The sequence below is a fragment of the Haliotis rufescens genome, unplaced genomic scaffold, assembly GCF_023055435.1.
Source record: "Haliotis rufescens isolate VD_foot unplaced genomic scaffold, xgHalRufe1.0.p SCAF_15, whole genome shotgun sequence".
Taxonomy (NCBI): Eukaryota; Metazoa; Mollusca; class Gastropoda; order Lepetellida; family Haliotidae; genus Haliotis; species Haliotis rufescens.
The window spans coordinates 24345997-24365819 of record NW_025963835.1 but is presented as its reverse complement, the minus strand read 5'-3'; the positions used below and the strand labels follow the sequence as shown (position 1 = coordinate 24365819).

General features: G+C 43.3%; 1 protein-coding gene across 1 annotated transcript; it reads left to right on the top strand.

The window, feature by feature from the left end:
- Window positions 1-220: 220 nt before the first annotated feature.
- LOC124128514 (beta-glucuronidase-like) lies at window positions 221-17432 on the top strand. Its single transcript, XM_048396351.1, has 12 exons — window positions 221-442; window positions 3802-3978; window positions 5007-5182; window positions 5679-5821; window positions 6516-6709; window positions 8357-8497; window positions 10262-10437; window positions 11502-11651; window positions 13098-13182; window positions 13654-13830; window positions 16326-16461; window positions 17214-17432. The coding sequence occupies exons 1-12, from the start codon at window positions 236-238 to the stop codon at window positions 17363-17365; spliced, it is 1914 nt and encodes a 637-aa protein (XP_048252308.1). The 5' UTR covers window positions 221-235; the 3' UTR covers window positions 17366-17432.
- Window positions 17433-19823: the final 2391 nt, after the last annotated feature.

The following is a 19823-nucleotide window of genomic DNA, read 5'->3' as shown; positions in this document are numbered from 1 at the left end:
CACCACTCACTGAGGGAATATATCAAGTATAAACATTAGTCACATGCATGGGAAAATGTGAAAGTAAAAGGTCAACGTAATTGTACCCTTACATGTGTTTATCTATTTAAACACACGTGAATGTATGTTTTATATGTTTCAAGAACTCGCATCTTATCTATCCGCCCAAGACGATTTCCAGTTAGCCTAGGCACCGCGGTATGGGGCAATTGGTGAGCAGTCGCTCCACACCGTCATGTCGCCTAGGCCGATGATGGCAGGGGTAGCTGTGTGCTTTATGGGGGTCGTGCTGGGGGTGGCAGGCAAGGGGATGCTCTATCCCCGGGAGTCTGAGAGTAGAAACATGAAGAACCTGGACGGGATGTGGAACTTCCGCGCCGATGCGTCACCCTCCAGGAACCAAGGGTTTGAACAACAGTGGTTCAAGTCGCCTTTGTCTCAGGTTAGTCCTCGACTGAAACACACTCTAGTTTGTACAGTTCAAACGCATGGCAATAAACATGAACTGATTGTATCAATGGGATATCACTGCAATTCTTTTTCCAACCTATCATTCACCATATTGAGACTTCAGTTTAACCCCATTAATAAGGACTTAATTAATCCAGACGATGCGATGTCAATTTTTAATTAACTCACTCGTTAATCCTGACGACCTTGTATGAAAATTCAACCTACCGCAATCGACGTAATAAGCGCCCCGCTATAATAAGCGCCCACGGCGATATTCTAAGATGTTGGCCAGTGAACAATCTCAATTAGCACCCCTTCCGATTATTCAATGTACACAAGTCTTATTTATTCGCGTATAATACGCACTCATGTGTTATGTGCATACTTAATTAAGGGCAATTAAATTCTGGAAAAATATGTCTGTCGTACATAAACATTTCAGGCTGTCAGCATAAACCACGATATTTATCTTTCCACTCTGCTTTTTTCACTAAAATATGTTCCAAAAAGCCCCCTATTTCTAATTTTGAGAGCGCCCTGGGCGCTTACTACGTCGAATGTGAAGGACGTTTTCCGGAGCAATGATTCATAATTTGGAAGTTGTCGAAACCGGACAATTTTGCTGGAAACAGTTTCGTCCGGATTAGCGAGATTTAAGTGTATAAAGGGATATTAATCGACTACAATAGGAGACAATCGGATGTAGGTGAAGAAGTGATATAACGACCAAGTGTTTTGAACATGAACATGTTCATGTTAGAAATTCATACGAGATAAAAGGGAATGGTTATGAAAGGCACCACTGTGCCCTGATACCGAGTTTACATGCTATTCCTAGTTTTATATGATACCATGAAGCGACTTGAATGAGGGGCGGTCGTTAGCCTAGTGGTTTAAGAGTTCGCTCGTCACGCCGAAGACCCGGGTTCGATTCCCGACATGGTTACAATCTGTGAAGCCCATTTCTGGTGTCCCCCGCCGTGATATTGCTGGAATATTGGTAACAGCGGCTCAAAACCATACTCACTCACTCACTTGAATGATTAATCATTTATTTAACAATTTGACAATATCTATCTACATCCAATCCTCGATTACTTGGTAACATGGGCACACATCTACGAAGCCATCAATGTGTCAAAACCAATATCAGTAAAATTTAAATATAATCTGCGCTGTAATCATTTACGTTAAAGAGTGATTGTTTGTTTTATTTAACGCCACACGCAGCAATAGTTCAGCTATATGACAGCGGTCTGTAGATAATCGAGTCTGGACCACACAATCCAGTGATTGACATCATGAGCATTGATCTTGGCAACTGGGATACGATGACATACATCAACTACGTCAGCGAGCCTGACCACCCGATCTCGTTAGTCGCCTCTTACGACAAGCATAGCTGCTGCTGAGTGGTTGCTATAGGTAGGCGACTGAATAATATTTTGTGCCGCAGTGAGCAATATACAAGTTAAGTCACAGCGGCCAGTAAATAATCGAATCTGGCTCCAGGCATACAAGTGACATCAACAACGGCATCAACAACGAACTACGCCGTTGTGGACTACGGCACACAACCAGCTAGCTAGGTCACATCAGGGTCCTCATTAACTGTGCCTGACACCCAGATGCAAGGGTACTGGAGAACTGCATGTGGGGGTCAGGCCCAGGTAATGAACACCAGGATGTGACCTATCTAGCTGGTTGTGTGTCGTAGCGTCACAACGGTGTGGTTCGTTGTTGATGCATGCAAGGGTACTGAAGAACTGGACCCGTGAAGATCCGGGGTATAATAGGTCTCCAGCAACCCTGCTTGCCATTAAAGACGACTATGTTTGTCGTAAGAGGCGACTAACGGGATCGGGTGGTCAGGATCGTTGACTTGGTCTATGCATGTCATCGCATTCCAGTTGCGTAGATCGATGCTCATGATGTCAATCCCTGGATAGTCTGGTTCAGACTCGATTATTTACAGACCGCTGTCATATAGCTGGAATATTGCTGAGTGTGGCGTTAAACAACACACAAACGTGGGTGCGCGAAGATGTCTCACACCCTAATGGGCCGTCCCTTGTTCTTGGTAGGCTAGCTATGTATTCCTTATCAAATCTATTTCATCGCAACTTAAATCTTGTGCTTCTAGCCATCACCGGAACGCTCCCCCACACTTCAGTTGGTTATGATCACGTGATGGGGCTTATGATACAACTGGAGGTCAAACGAATTATGACGACCATTAGATATAAAATGAAATACGGTGGCTATGGGGTGGATACACATGCGTGATTATTAACTGACCTGTGAAGATCCGGGCAACCCAGTCCTGCCGTAAAAGGCGACTATGCTTGTCGTAACAGGCGACTAACGGGATCAGGTGGTCAGGCTCGCTGACTTGGTTGATGCATGTCATTGTATCCCAATAGAGTAGATCGATGCTCATGATGTCAATCACTGGATTGTCTGGTCCAGACTCCATTATTTACAGACCGCTGTCATATAGATGGAATATTGCTGAGTGCGGCGTTAAACAACAAACAAACAAATAAACAACAAACAAACAACACAAAGAAAGTGAAATAGGAAATTGTGACATCCCTAATAAACATGGAAACAGAAACAAATAATAAATAATGTTCTTATTACGGATCATTTCATTCTCAATTGTTTATTTGAAGCAAATTTGTATACTGGAGGTGATATAAAAAAGTCCCTACTTTATGGAGTGAGTGAGTGAGTTGGGTTTAACGCCGCTTTTAACATTATTACAGTTATATCACGGCGTGTCAGCTTAATGTGGGAGAAAAAAAGCCCGAAGTGATGCAAGTTTAAGACGTTTACCACTTCGGTGAAACCCACGAGCACGGGTATGGTGCTGGCAAACCTTGAAACATAATCGGGGCGAACCGGGATTCGAACCCACAATCATATGTTTCTGGCGTTCCCAAGGGACGCAACTCTGCACAGCGAATCGCGGCGCCTTAGACGACTGGGCCACCCGTGCCCCCCCCCCCCCCCCCCCCCCAAAAAAAAAAAAACAACAACAACAAAAAAACAACAACAAAACGGCCGAGATTCTCTTTGTAGAGGTGTACTAGGATACAATGGTCATGGTTTCCAATGCCTTTGTTCATCCCCCACATTAATCTGTCACACCGTTATATAACTGAAGTACGAACCAAAGTGACGTTAAACTCACTCACTCACTCACTCAAAGCCTAGAAAATAGAACCCATTAATATTTCAATCAACTAACACACAAACAAAGCCATATGAAGTAGTGTTTTCACAATGCTTCCTGAAAATCCAACAAGCCTTACTGATGCGGTAGTTCCCATGTCATATATTGAGACAGGGCCTGTGATCCCGATGCCCGTCCCATCCAGCTTCAACGACATCACCCAGGAGAAGGCGTTGAGGGACTACGTAGGCTGGGTGTGGTACGACAAAGAGTTCTTCGTCTCAACGGACTGGCGCAAACACAGGGTTGTCCTCAGATTTGACAGCGCCCACTACTACTCAGTTGTTGTGAGTAGTCGTGACGTTTATATCCTGGGATACGTGTAATTACTCATATGCGATGGAATCAACAATAATGTCCTTACTTTCACCATCAATACAGACCGCCTCCGTGGTCCACTGGCAGAGCGTCCGCCAGGAAGGTCCGGGGTTCGAGCCCCGGCAGGGTCATACCAAAAGACGTTAAAAGATGGTACTTGTTATTACCCTGTCTGGCGCTCGGCATTAAGGGGCTAAAACAAGGACTGGACGGCTCGGAGTCAGTTTAATGTGTCTAAGTGGGGTGTTCATGTTAAACTGCGGAATGGTATCTGAGTGTGCTAGCACTATAAATCGGCATCAGTCCGACTAGTACAAGCAGCCACACACACACACACACGTGCATGCACGTTTCATATGGCTATAGTTAATTTGTCACGATATGACAAAATCTGGTTTTCTTAACTTCTTTTGAGTGTTATATGCAGTTGAAGTGAGGCGAAATGGGATTTAAGGTCGTGTTCAAGATTGTTGCACTTACACTCTTCAAAAAGAGAAACGCACAGGTAGATTTTTAGTATATTTATTGTACCTTTTAAAGTCGATATATATAATTTGATATCATAGATACAAATATGATTTTTTTAGCTCGATAGTCACATGTTATCGTTGTACAAAGTCATTGAAAACTGTTCATTGTCATGTCACATAAGGCCACAAGGTTGCGCTGAACTCAGTATCTCGTGTGAACGCACCAGGCAGCAATCACGGCTCTGCATCTCCTCGGCATTGACTGAATATGTGTAGGAATTCTGTTCTCCGGAATTCTGCGCCATTCTGTTTGTAACGCGTTGGCCAGTTGTGGGCGTTCTGCGGAGTGTTCTGACGTTGACGTACACGTCGATCGAGTTCATCCCAGAGGTGTTTGATTGGGTTGAGATCCACTAAGTCACGTAGGCGGTCTCATCTGTATGGTAGTGATGTAACTGTATATATGTAGGCAGTCCTGTGATTGTCATGGCGTGGCAGGAAGAAATATTTCATGTACCTGTTCACAGTGGGTTAACTCGCAGGAGGTGATGCGGCACGACGGGGGGCACCTGCCCTTCGAGGAGAACATCAACTCCTTCCTCACGTTTGGCGGGAGTAACCGCGTGACAATCGCAGTGAACAACACCCTGACTCCCCACACCCTTCCGCCCGGCTCTGTCACCTACAAGACAGACACCACGAGGTAACACGTCCTGTGTAGTTGGAATGAGTGAGTGAGTGGGTATGTGTGTGTGTGAGTGAGTGGGTTTGTGAGTGAGCAAGCTGGGAGATCATTCTACAATCATGGCATATCAGGCCCTCTGATTGACAGGTCAGCTTTTAATATTCTCCAATACCATGCTATACCCATTCTATACTATACTGACCGCCTCCGTGGTCCAGTGGTAGAGCGTCCGCCCGGAGAGGGGAAGGTCCGGGGTTCTATACCCGGCCGCGTCATACCAAAAGACGTTGAAAGATGGTCTGGCGCTCGGCATTATGCACGTCGCTATATAAGTGCAATAATCTTGGACGCGAGGTTAAACCCCATTTCACCTCACCTCTATGCTGTGCTATGCTTTGCTATGCTGTGCTATGCTAACGCTCTAAGTATCATACTGGAAATTCTGAACCAAGACAAGCTACTTTGTCAGTTCACTTGCCAGGTTCACCTCCAACTTAATGTTTCAATGCTCCAGATATCCAGCCGGTTACTTTGTGCAGAATGTACAGATGGATTTCTTCAACTATGGAGGGATACATCGCCATGTACGACTCTACACGACACCAAACACATACGTCGACGACATCACGATCACCACAGATATCGCTGCGTCAAAAGGTGGCTACACTAATACTGTATACAACCAAAATATTCTGAATATTACCCACCCATACACTGCTGGGCAAAAGAAAGTATACGCCCTTGTTAGATGGTGGCTAAAACTGAAACAAACAAGAAATGGTTATCCGATGGTGATGTATTTTATCATGGGCGATAGTACATGCGTCATATCAGTAAGTATCTCATGAAAGGTCAGCCTATTAACGTTTCATAACGTTTGTAAGTTTTTGAGCAAATTCCATTTTCAAGTGTATCCTTTTTGTTGCCCCGCAGTTTACATGCATTAACACGGCACAGGTGATTAATACGGTAAGACAAATGATTTGACAGTTGATTGTTACGCCTGTCTTCATGGAGGATGTAACAAGTCAAGAGTCTCATTTATAAAATCCTGCAGAAAAGTATTACATGTGAAGTTACGTTGATTATGATGCTAGCCAGACAGACAATGTATTTTAGTAACAGGCCAGCGTCCAATAATATTAATGTAGCATGATAAATGACACATGCCGGAGTAAAATACAAATAATAATTTCATTCATGACAAAAATGTATTTGGTATTTCTTAATTTGTAGGTTTCTGCTAAGTATAAACTCATATTACGAAGGACAAGATTATCACCTGTTTGCAATTTTATTAGAGATGGATGATTAACAAACCCGCAATAAGAAAGCATCTGTTGTGTCCTAGGCGTGGTCAACTTCAATGTTGACAGTGGAGGTAGTACCGGTGCCACCAGTGTCAAGGTGGAAGTAGTGGACAAGGCAGGGAATGTCGTGGGCAGTGCAGACCGCATGAGTGGCGTGATCACGGTCACAAACCCCCATCTCTGGTACCCGTATACCATGGCAACCGGCACGCCTGCATATCTGTATGTATTGAAGGTGGGATTGTGTGTGAATCGGCTCATGTTTAGATCATTAATATGAAAGAGACCCATAGCAAAAAAGTAACCATAGACCTAACCTTTGCCCCTGCCCTCGCCATTGCCATCTCTAGCCCTTACCTAAGCGACTATACTTGCTCTTTCCTTTTCTCTAACCCCTTCGCTAAACCTATTTTAAACCCTTGCCCTTGTCCTAACCTCAAACCTTGTCCTTGCCCTTACCCTTGCCCATGTCCTAACCCAAGGCCTTGCCCATGTCCTAACATCAACCCTTACCCTTGCCCATGCCCTAACCTCAACCCTTGCCCTTACCCTTGCCAATGTCCTAACCTCAAACCTTCCCCTTACCCTTGCCCTTGTCCTAACATCAACCCTTACCCTTGCCCATGCCCTAACCTCAACCCTTGCCCTTACCCTTGCCCATGTCCTAACCTCAAACCTTGCCCCAACCCTTGCCCATGTCCTAACCTCAAACCTTCCCCTTACCCTTGCCCTTGTCCTAACATCAACCCTTACCCTTGCCCATGCCCTAACCTCAGCCCTTGCCCTTACCCTTGCCCATGTCCTAACCTCAAACCTTGCCCTTACCCTTGCCCATGTGCTAACCTCAGCCCTTGCCCTTACCCTTGCCCATGTCCTAACCTCAAACCTTGCCCTTACCCTTGCCCATGTGCTAACCTCAGCCCTTGCCCTTGCCCTTGCCCATGTCCTAACATCAACCCTTGCCCTTACCCTTGCCCGTGTCCTAACATCAACCCTTGCCCTTGCCCTTGCCCATGTCCTAACATCAACCCTTGCCCTTGCCGTTGTTCTAACCTCAACCCCTGCCCTTACCCTTGCCCATGTCCTAACATCAACCCTTGCCCTTACCCTTGCCCATGTCCTCACCTCAACCCTTGCCCTTACCCTTGCCCATGTCCTAACCTCAAACCTTGCCCTTACCCTTGCCCATGTGCTAACCTCAAACCTTGCCCTTTCCCTTGTCCATGTCCTTACCTCAACCCTTGCCTTTACAATTGCCCTTGTCCTAACCTTGCCCTTACCCTTGCCCTTGTCCTAACCCCAGCCCTTACCCTTGGCCTTGTCCTAACCTCAAACCTTGCCCTTACCCTTGCCCTTGTTCTAACCTCAACCCTTGCCCTTGTCCTTGTATTAATACCATCCCTTGCTTTGACCTTGCCCTTGTCCTTGCCCTGACCTCAAACCCTGCCCTTGCCCTCTATGGTGTTCTCCTGTAAAAAGTAAAGAGTATATATGGTTGTAACTTATATTGTGGGTGAGTTCTGTTACAAGCTGCATGTGAAGGACGTTAGATTGCTACATTTCTAATATAAAGTATTAGACCAAATGTCGATTTGGTTGTTTTTTAACACCGCACACAGCAATATTCCAGCTGTATGACGGCGGCCTGTAAATAATCGAGTCTGGACCAGACAATCCTGTGACTGATATTGTGAACAACAATCCACGAAGACGAGTTAAATCAATCTCGATCCATTTTGTCGGCTCTTACGACCAGCATAAAGTTGATGGGGATCAATTCGAAGCAGGGATACCCGCGGATTGTAAAGGTAAGATATTTCATTTATTGCGCTAACCACGGAGATTTTTTACAGTCCAGTTTTTAAGAGAATAATTCTTTCAGGTGAGCCTAGTGTCCTCGACTGGGACAGACATCTATCGCCTGCCTTTCGGGATCCGCACCGTCCGTGTTACCGACTCCCAGATACTGATCAACAACAAACCCTTCTACTGTCAGGGCGTGGCCAAACACGAGGACTCGGATGTAAGCATACCTCAGTCAACACGACACCGACTGTACTGCCATATCGGTTTTAACAAACTATGTTCTTATCTGCGTCCTAACGTTATAGTCCAAGCGGTAACAAACGAGAGATTATATTCAGGGTCATTAATATCTTCCTAGAAGCCAATCATGTTATATTCTGGTGGCGACCTTGTATTTAAAAACAATCTGCTCTTGAAATAATACAAAATAATAGGGACTTTAACATAAACATAAACACACTTTAACATAAAAAACATTCTCTGGTTTCGCTATTTTTTTCAGAGAAAAGAAAGAGTTTTGTCTTAAAACGCTGCCTGAATAAAAACGTAAAACAAGACTTAGTCAATTAGTTATTCAACATCAACAAATGTTCATTGATTTTAAATACCACTTAAAGATAGCAGGACAGGAAGGAGAAGTTATTAAAGGCGAATCAGTTCCTGGTATATAAGAGGACAGTCACCTTAACAGCCAGGCAAATGGAAGTATAGCCTCTCTTACTTGTTGGGGCGGTCGGGTAGCCTAGTGGTTAAAGCGTTCGCTCGTCACGCCGAAGACCCGGGTTCGAATCCCGACATTGGTACAATGTGCGAAGCCCATTTCTGGTGTCCCCCGCCGTGATATTGCTGGAATATTGCTAAAAGCGGCGTAAAACCATATTCACTCACTCACTCTCTTACTTGTTAGCAACAACAACGTTCAATGTAAAACATAAGATTCACCAGTCTTAAGATGAGTATATTCATGAGCACGGTAATATGCAAAGTAATTAAACTGCCAGGCACAAGAAAGTATAAACTTGAAAACTAGATTGACCGAACATTGACAAACGTTATCAAAACGTTATTAAGCTACCGGACAGTTACCAAAACACTGTAAACTTAAACTACGATACCCGAATAAACTACATCACCATGGGATAACAAACTGTTTTTTCTTTCATTTTTTAGTCACCATCATCAAACGGTGGTGTTAATTACTTTTGCCCAGCAGTTAAGTCAAAACAATTAGGGGCGGTCGGGTAGCCTAGTGGTTAAAGCGTTCGCTCGTCACGCCGAAGACCCGGGTTCGATACCCGACATGGGTACAATGTGTGAATCCCATTTCTGGTGTCCCCCGCCGTGATATTGCTGGAATATTGCTAAAAGCGGCGTAAAACCATACTCACTCACTCACTCAAAACAATTAAGCATGTCTTGGCTGGAAGGACACTTAGAGAAAGTACGCCAAGGCTGGGTGATTGAGCGTGTCATCGTACACGATTACACTGCGCAGCTCTCAATCTAGTTCTACAAAACTAACAGCGATCGCTATAGTACAACCACTGAATGTAGCCATGCTGAGCACAGGTTGGTGCGGCTGGTGTAAACACGCTGAAGCACATGTAGCAGATGTGGTTTCTCCTTAGGCAAGTGAATTTGTTCGAAATATGCCTCTGTTCAGTAGATAGTGAATGGGTACCCGCTAGGGCGAGATGGGAATGAGACTGTTAACCCTCTAGTTTAGGTAGTACACTCCCCGGGGGGATGAGAATGAACATCGAGTGACTGGGGTAATAATGTAGCACCTTGGGAATGCTTTTAGGTGTGGATTTGGCTCATTATTTTCATCATCATCATCATCATCATCGTCGTCGTCGTCGTCGTCGTCGTTGTTGTTGCTGTTGTTGTTGTTATTGTTGTTATTATTATCATTATTATTATTATTATTATTATTATTATTATTATTATCATTATCATTATACATGCTCGTGTTCTGTAGATAAGAGGTAAAGGCCTGGACTACGCCCTGATCGCCAAGGACTTCAACCTGCTCAAGTGGCTGGGGGTCAACTGTTTCCGGACCTCCCACTACCCGTACGCCGAGGAGATCATGGACCAGGCAGACCAGCAGGGCATCATGGTCATTGATGAGAGCCCGGGGGTCGGGATTGATGAGTGGGTCATAGTTAATCGTGTGCTCAATGTAACTCGGTGTTCTGGATGGCAATGCAACTAAACAATATTCGCACGAATCTCTCCTTCAAATTGATATGGGGGGCACGGGTGGCCAAGTCGTCTAAGGCGCCGCGATTCGCTGTGCAGAGTTGCGTCCCTTGGGCACGCCAGAAACCTATGATTGTGGGTTCGAATCCCGGTTCGCCCCAATTATGTTTCTAGGTTTCTCAGCACCATACCCGTGCTCGTGGGTTTCACCCAAGTGGTAAACGTCTGAGACCTGCATCACTTCGGGCTTTCCTCCCACATTAAGCTGACACTGTTAAAAGCGGCGTTAAACCCAACTCACTCACTCCTTCAAAATGATATGGGCGGTGGGGTAGCCTTGTGGGTAATGCGCTGGCCCGACACAACGACGGCCCGGGTTAGATGATCCACGTGGGTACAACGTAGGAAGCCCATTTCTGGTTTCCACACGAGATGACAGATTGCTGAAATATTGCTAAAAGCGGCGTAAAACCATGCTCAATCACTTCCAACTTTCGGAGAGATGCTATGCATAAGCTCAAACACATATGCCCATAAAACACTGTCCAAGAAAGTTTCCAATACTGACCCGCAACCTGCTGTGAAGTCCTCTATCCGCGCCACGATCCCCTTGTGGTGGGTTCGAATCTCAGATTCACCTCGATTATGACCCTTGGTTTCCCAGCACATTACCAGTGCATCCAGATTCCTCAAAGCGGAAAACCTGTTCGTCCTTTGCCATTTTGGGCTTTCACAGTAGGTTTAGACGTCGTGATATAAATGAAATGCTGTGACTGGCTGTGACTGGATGCTATTGTGTGAGAATAAAACGTTTTTAAAATATGCATCCACCCAGTAAGTAAAACTGACCTTGTGTTTTCAATATTTAGTCCTGCTTTTTAACATGTACATGTGTTAGCTAATGAATGCTTAAACGTTACTATAAAAGTCTATGGGAAAACATTTGGTTGTGTGTAACCTTGACAAAGCGCGTGTCTCCTGTGCGACCTACTTGTGGCAACAATGGTCTGTTCCAGAGATGAGAACTTCAGCAACATCTCCCTTCTGCATCACATGGAGGTGATGAGTGAGCTGGTGCAGAGAGACAAGAACAGACCCTCCGTGTTCATGTGGTCTGTCGCCAACGAGCCCAGGAGTGACAAGGCTATATCGGAAGCTTATTTCAGGTGAGATGAATGTCGTTGATGGTTGATGGTTTGTTGTTTAACGCCGCACTCGGCAATATTCCAGCTATATGGCGGATGTCTGTAAATAATCGAGTCTGGACCAGACAATCCAGTGATTGATATCATGAGCATCGATCCACGCAATTGGGATCGATGACATGCATCAACCAAGTCAGCGAGCCTGACCACCCGATCCTGTTAGTCGCCTTTTACGACAAGCATAGTCGCCTTTTACGGCAAGAATGGGTTGCTGAAGACCTATTCTACCCCGGATCTTCACGGGAAGAGATGAATGTCACATTTCATATGTATGTTTTATATTTTGTTTGTTGTGTAACGCCGTCCGCAGCAATATACCAGCCATATGAGGGCAGTAAATAATTGAGCCTGGCCTAGACAGTCTACTGATTGACATCATGAGCATCGATCGAAAGCAATGGGGATAAGATGACATGCTTGAACCAAGTCAGCGAACCTTATCACTTGATCCAGTTAGTCTCATCTTAGTCTCCAACCCGGATCTTCAGATGGTGTATTCCGTTTAACTGAAACGTTAGTAAATGAAAATATATATTTAGATATATTCTTTAAAAAAATACCCTGTCGTGATTCCGGGTCAGAATAGGTCCCCAGTACCTCATTCATGTGGTATGGCCGATAAGAATGGTGATAGGGAAGTCATTTTCATGACTTGGGTGATGACGTCTCATGATACCCAACTGGCGTGGATCGTTGATCTTGCTAGCAGTCATTGGTGTGTCTGGTTGAGAATTGATAACTTACTGCCGTGATATTGCTGGAATAATGCTGACTACAACGTTAAATAACACCGACTCACACTATTCTTAATCTTTCAAATCCCTGTAACATTTTTCATTGGAAAATATAAACGCTGAAAAAATGTCCATTTATGAAAATCACAGTGACATTTCTGTGAAATAAAAAAAAAGCTTCGGATCAGAACCTAAACAAAGAACATGAGTGATCCTAGAGTTCCATCTTTGGTGAGTCAGTGTTATGGGAGTGGCAATATGTGTGTACTACGATTCTCATGTGTCTGTGGGTCCAGGGCCCCGTACCTCAAAGCGATCTTAGCGCTACGATGATCGTAACCCTATGTTAAAGTATGGGACTTACGATCACCTTAGCGCTAAGATCGCTTTGAGGAACGGGGCCCAGATCGTGGTAATACACATGAATTCAAATTGGAACCAGAAACGATGAAAAGGACGATCTTGATTTCCATGTATATTTCGACACTATCCACATGGTCAAGTCGAACTGGGATAGCTCAACTTGACCATGTGATCAAAGTCTGAGTGAAATACTGCGTGAAAGTTAATGTTTTGTAACGGAGATTCCGTGTAGAACTGGTGAATGTTCTTTCGCCTATTGATGTGAGTCCACCATTCCTTGTTGTACTTTCAATACTTTTGTTTGGGTCAGGTCAGTGATTGGTCACACGAGGAGCCTGGATCACACGCGACCAGTGACATTTGTAACGGACCAAACATATACAAGTGACAAAGCCGTAAGATTAAAACTATTACAAAATGAATAAGATATGTCAAACGTGTTTATAATTTTATTGTTACATAATCATATTACTACTACTGCTACTGACCTGTGAAGATGCGGGTAGAATAGGGCTTCAGCAACCCAGGCTTGCCGTAAAAGGCGACTAACGGGTTTCGGGTGGTCAGGCTCGCTGACTTGGTTGATGCATGTCATCGTATCCCAATTACGTGGATCGGTGCTTATGATGTCAATCACTAAACGGTCTGGACTCGATAATTTACAGACCGCCATTATATAGCTTGAATATTGCTAAGTGCGGCGTTAAACAAAAACAACAACAACAAAAACAAACTACTGCTACTACTACTACTACTACTACTACTACTACTACTACTACTACTACTACTACCCGTCCTTCATGACGCATCATGACAACAGCCACAGAGAGTTTTGACAATATGTCAAGGACGCCATTTGCCTTCAGTTGCAGTTTGTGGACGTCATCTGCTTCAACCGCTACTACGGCTGGTACAGCGACCTCGGCCACACGGAGCTGATACAGCTGCAGCTGGGCACCGACCTTGACGCCACAAGGGTCAAATACAGGAAGCCCATCATCATCACGGAATATGGGGCGGACACTATCCCAGGACTACATGGGGTTCGTGGGACATCTCACTGTACCTAATTTAACATCGCCGACAATCGCTTATACAGCATTTCACTCTTTCCAATTGAACCCGTTTGATCTTAATGTCCGTTTATGTCTGAGGAGTACAATCGCATTACCTTCGACCATCGGATTTGTTAAATTTCTTTTTCTATTAAACTGTACTGCAGAAGAGACCTACAGTTTTCAATAATGGAGTCTGGTCGATCAAGCCATATTTCGTTCAACCGATATTTGGGGCGGTCGGGTAGCCTAGTGGTTAAAGCGTTCGCTCGTCACGCCGAAGACCCGGGTTCGATTCCCGACATGGGTACATTGTGTGAAGCCCATTTCTGGTGTCCCCCGCCGTGATATTGCAGGGATATTGCTAAAAGCGGCGTAAAACAATACTCACTCACTCACTCACTCACTCAACCGATATGCAACTGATCCAATGTTATATCGTAATAAATCAGCCAGCAAATGGCCAACTTTCTGGAATGTAACCGTAGAGTTGTAATACATATATTTATATCCTGTGTACTATAATTGTATCAGTATGTATCTGTGTGTATCAGTACGTATCAGTATGTATCAGTACGTGTCAATGTGTAGCAGTATGTTTCAGTATGTGTCAAAGTATATCAGTAGGTATCAGTGTGCATCAGTACGTATCATTATGTATCATTATGTATTAGTGTGTATCTGTGTGTATCAGTGCGTATCAGCATGTATCAGTGTGTATCAGTATGTATCTGTGAGCATCAGTATGTATCAGTATGCATCAGTGTGTATCAGTATGCATCAGTGTGTATCAGTATGTATCAGCATATATCAGTATATATCAGTGTGTATCAGTACGTATCATTATGTATTAGTGTGTATCTGTGTGTATCAGTGCGTATCAGCATGTATCAGTGTGTATCAGTACGGATCAGTGTGTATCACAACGTATCTGTTTATCAGTATGTATGAGTACGTATCAGTATGTATCAGTACGAATCAGTATGTATCAGTGTGTATCAGTATGTATCTGTGAGCATCAGTATGTATCAGCATGAATAACTATGTATCAGTATGTATCAGTGTGTATCAGTATGTATCAGCATATATATCAGTATATATCAGTGTGTATCAGTACGTATCAGTGTGTATCAGTACGTATCAGTGTGTATCAGTATGTATCAGTATGTATCAGTACGTATCAGTATGTATCAGTATGTATCAGTATGTATCAGTACGTATCAGTGTGTATCAGTATGGACCAGTGTGCATCAGTATGTATCAGTATGGATCAGTGTGCATCCGTTTGTATAAGCATGTATCAGTATGTATCAGTGTGTATCAGTACGTATCAGTATGTATCAGTACGTATCAGGGTGTATCAGCATGTATCAGTATGTATCAATGTGTATCAGTACGTATCAGTATGTATCAGTACGTATCAGCGTGTATCAGTATGGATCAGTGTGTATCAGTACGTATCAGTATGTATCAGTGTGCATCAATACGTAACATTATGTATCAGTACGTATCAGTACGTATCAGTTTGTATCAGTACGTATCAGTGTGTATCAGTATGGATCAGTATGGATCAGTGTGCATCAGTATGTATCAGCATGTATCAGCATGTATCAGTGTGTATCAGTACATAACAGTATGTACCAGTACGTATCAGTGTGTATCAGTATGTATGAGTACGTATCAGTATGCATCAGTGTGTATCAGTACATAACAGTGTGTATCAGTACGTATCAGTGTGTATCAGTATGTATCAGTGTGTATCGGTATGTATGAGTACGTATCAGTATGTATCATTGTGTATCAGTACATAACAGTGTGTATCAGTACGTATCAGTATGTGCCAGTACGTATCAGTGTGTATCGGTATGTATGAGTACGTATCAGTATGTATCATTATGTATCAGTACGTATCAGTGTGTATCAGTATGTATCTGTGTATCAATGTGTATCAGTATGTATCAGTACGAATCAGTGTGTATCAGTACGTATCAGTGTGTACCAGCATGTATCAGTGTGTATCAGTACATAACAGTGTGTATCAGTACCTATCAGTGTGTATCAGTATGTATGAGTACGTATCAGCGTGTATTAGTTCGTATCTGTGTATCAATGTGTATCAGTACGTATCAGCGTGAATTAGTACGTATCTGTGTATCAGTATGTATCATTATGTATCAGTGTGTATCAGAACATATAAGTGTGTATCAGTACGTATCAGTATGTATCAGTTTGTACCAGGGTGTATGAGTATGTATGAGTACATATCAGTGTGTATCAGTACGTATCTGTGTGTATCAGCATGTATTAGTGTGCATCAGTATGTATCAATTTGTATCAGTATGTATGAGTACGTATCAGTGTGTATGAGTATTTATGAGTACGTATCAGTATGTATCAGTGTGTATCAATGTGTCTCAGTATGTATCAGTATGTATCACCACAAAGAACAAGAGAACCCTGTTAAAGGTATGTTCATCTACCAGGATCCATCAGTCTCGTTCACCGAAGAGTACCAGGTGGAATTCCTAGAGGAGTATCACAAACTCTTCGATGCCAAGATTGGCAAGTACCTGGTTGGTGAAATGGTTTGGAACTTCGCCGACTTCATGACAGTACAAGGTAACTCCAGCGTCTGTGCACCAAACCCTAATCCACACACAAGTCACAAACCGAGTCATTATGTGCAAGTCACGGATGTGTCAAGGAACACGTGTTGTACTCAGTGGTATGACGCACTTCAACGAGTCCGACTCAGCTGATACATTTTTCAATCCCAGATTCGTCCGCGTAATGATCAGACCGGTGAAGATCCGGGATAGGATAGGTCTTCAGCAACCCATGCTTGCCGTAAAAGGTGATTTGCTTGTAGTAAGAGGCGACTAACGGGATCAGGTGGTCAAGCCCTCTGACTTGGTTGAAGCATGTCATCGTTTCCCAATTGCGTGGATCGATGCTCATGATGTCAATCACTGGATTGTCTGGTCAGGTCTCGATTATTTACAGACTGCCGTCATATAGCTGGAATATTGCTGAGTGCGGCGTTGAACAACAAATAAACAAACAAACAAACGTGTAATAATCACGAATCTGTCAGCACCACACCAATCCTCCTGGATTTCACCAAAGTGATTGGTGTCTGTGACCTGAATCATTTCGGACTTTCAACAAGCTGAAACGTTATGAAATGCTGTTCAAAGCGCAGTTTAAAGCGCAGTTTAACATCACAATAACCTTTCAACTGGTTTATTGGTCTTTAGAAAAAAAAAAAAAATTAATGAAACTTAAAGCCCCATATTTCTGTGCTACCTATAATGCTCCGAGTCAGGTCAATGTCCATACTACGAGTTTCCATGTCGGTTCCACTGTTGCAGGACTCCAGAGGGTGGTTGGTAACAAGAAAGGGCTGCTGACTAGGCAACGACAACCCAAACGCGCAGCCTTTACCCTGCGCAGCAGATATCTGGCCATGGGGAATATAACCAGTCCCACGCCCACCGTACCAGGTTTACCAGTCATCGGCTAGTGACCACAAGTTGCCGTAAAACAAACATGTAAAGAAATTGTTGTAATAAAAGATAATATGAAGAACAGCTACAGTCGTTTCCGTTCCCAACAAAGAGAGACTGTTCACAAGTTAAATACCACATGCAGTATGTGTAATTTTATACTTTACCGACCGTTTTGTTTAGTTAATGTTATTTATTCGTTGTTTCGTCTTTTCTTCGTTAAGGGGAACTGAACCAGATTCGAACCATTTCCCGAAAACAAGTTCCTTTGGAACACAATATATAGCTGTTGTCTTTCTGTCGAGAATGCAAATAAAAGCGACAAAACCATTCCCACATTCACAAGGAATCTCTACCAAACGCAGAGCCCATTGTACGAGTCCAACTATATCATAAACATATGTTTATGAATCACTATCAAAGAGTGATGATACCAGGTGTTCGAGAAAGGGGAAGTGCGAATCCTGCCCCACCGGTGTCACGAATATATATAAATATATAGCAAGTCATATCAGCATATAATTCACGACACGTATGCAGGCTAAAAAATGCAAATGTTTCTCTTTCACTTTCGTGTTACGATCACTTTAAAACGAGTAATTGCCAGTAAAAAATAGTTTTCAAATTTCCCGAGTCATACTAAGCAGACTCTGTTGTCCATGCTTGACAATTATCGTTGTATCAAAGGGACGAGTTCAATGCCTGCCCACTTGTGTTTGTTGATGTTCTTGGTAGGGAACTAAACATGTAAACTGTTCCTCTCATCACTAGGGTTTTCATAAAAACCTCAACATTGCCTTCCTCATTTTTTAGAAACATGTGCCCGAGAAACATTTATTTTTGTGAACATTTTATTTCTCTTTCAAATCCGTATTGTAAAACTGTGTACAGCAGCTATCAGACCTTTGGCTCCATGTACCTATATGCACTGCATTCACGTCCCTATGACGTACTGTCTTTCATGGCCCTGTCGTCTAAGGCGCCGCAATTCGCTGCGCAGAGTTGCCTCCCTTGGGCACGCCAGAAACCTATGATTGTGGGTTCGAATCCCGGTTCGCCCCGATTATGTTTCTAGGTTTGTCAGCACCATGCCCGTGCTCGTGGGTTTCACCGAAGTAGTAAACGTCTAAGACCTGAATCACTTGGGGCTTTCCTCCCACATTAAGCTGACACGCCGTGATATGACTGGAATACTGTTAAAAGCGGCATTAAACACAACTCACTCACTCACTACTGTCTTTCAATCCTAAAAGTTTCCCTCCAGAATATGGACCGCTTCTGTGGTCTAGTGGTAGAGCGTCCGCCCGGAGAGCGGAAGGTCCGGGGTTTGATCCCCGACCGCGTCATAACAAAAGACGTTAAAAGATGGTACTTGTTCTTACCCTGTCTGGCGCTCGGCATAAAGGGGCTAAAACAAGGACTGGCCGGCTCGGAGTCAGTATAATGTGTCTGAGTGGGGTATTCATGTTAAACTGCGGCATGGTATCTCAGTGAGCGAGCACGATAAATCGGCATCAGTCCGGACTAGTACAAGCAGCCACACACACACGTGCATGCACGTCGCTATAAATGTGCAATAATCTTGGACGCGACGTTAATCCCAATTTCACCTCACCTCACCCTCCAGAATATTGTCAACAACTTAACCCAGAAAATGAAAAAGATTTTTAATATATTTCAAGGTACAAGAAAACCCAACAATTGTATACAACACCAAGCAGGAAATAGGTACCACATAGGATGAATGCTCAACGTTTTAATGCCTAACATGTATTATTGGGGGGTATACCACACAGGGAGATGAAATTGCAATTTGAAAACACCTTTACTCCTTGCATCAACATCAATTGCATCAACATCAACCCAGAATTGCATTTAGTCATTTATCTTCATGTAAGTTTTCATTATAGCTTCGAGAAGAGTTGTTAACACAATCATTTAACCCATACTCAGACCATATGTTTATCAAGACGTTAAAGTAAAGTTCAGTTTGAAGAATATAAGTTGTTCTAGGTCCTGGTCAAAGGCAAAAGGTTTTTGGCATCTTGAAATTATTTAAGAGACAAATTTTAAGCATAAATATCAAAATATGGTTTTAAGATTTTAAATTCTGCAATTCTGAAAATATTTTAATCCGGCATTCATTTCTATGCGATCAGAATATAGGATACTGTATTCGTGAAACAATCAATAGAAAATATTGATGAGATACAGGTGAGAACGTAAATAGTTGTCTTTTCAATAGTCTCATTCGGATAATACACACACTGAGCTACATATAGAATAGTATAATCATAGTAATGACAAGGGGACAATAGGAAGCTGTACATGACGCCAAAGCAAATAAAATATTTTTCATTCAGAATACATTAACAAATACTTTTGACCTCATGCCCGTCATCTGCAAAACACAGGCGATTGTATCTTTGTTCCCACGTTATATATACTTCATCAAAACCGAATATCTTCAATCAA

Bases quoted from the DNA above. Each gene is read 5' to 3' on its own strand.
- LOC124128514 (XM_048396351.1), top strand. From the start codon at position 236: ATGTCGCCTAGGCCGATGATGGCAGGGGTAGCTGTGTGCTTTATGGGG. The intron at 8,498-10,261 runs GTAAGCATACCT...CGTGTTCTGTAG, and splicing joins CCAAACACGAGGACTCGGAT to ATAAGAGGTAAAGGCCTGGA. The intron at 13,831-16,325 runs GTTCGTGGGACA...TTCATCTACCAG, and splicing joins CTATCCCAGGACTACATGGG to GATCCATCAGTCTCGTTCAC.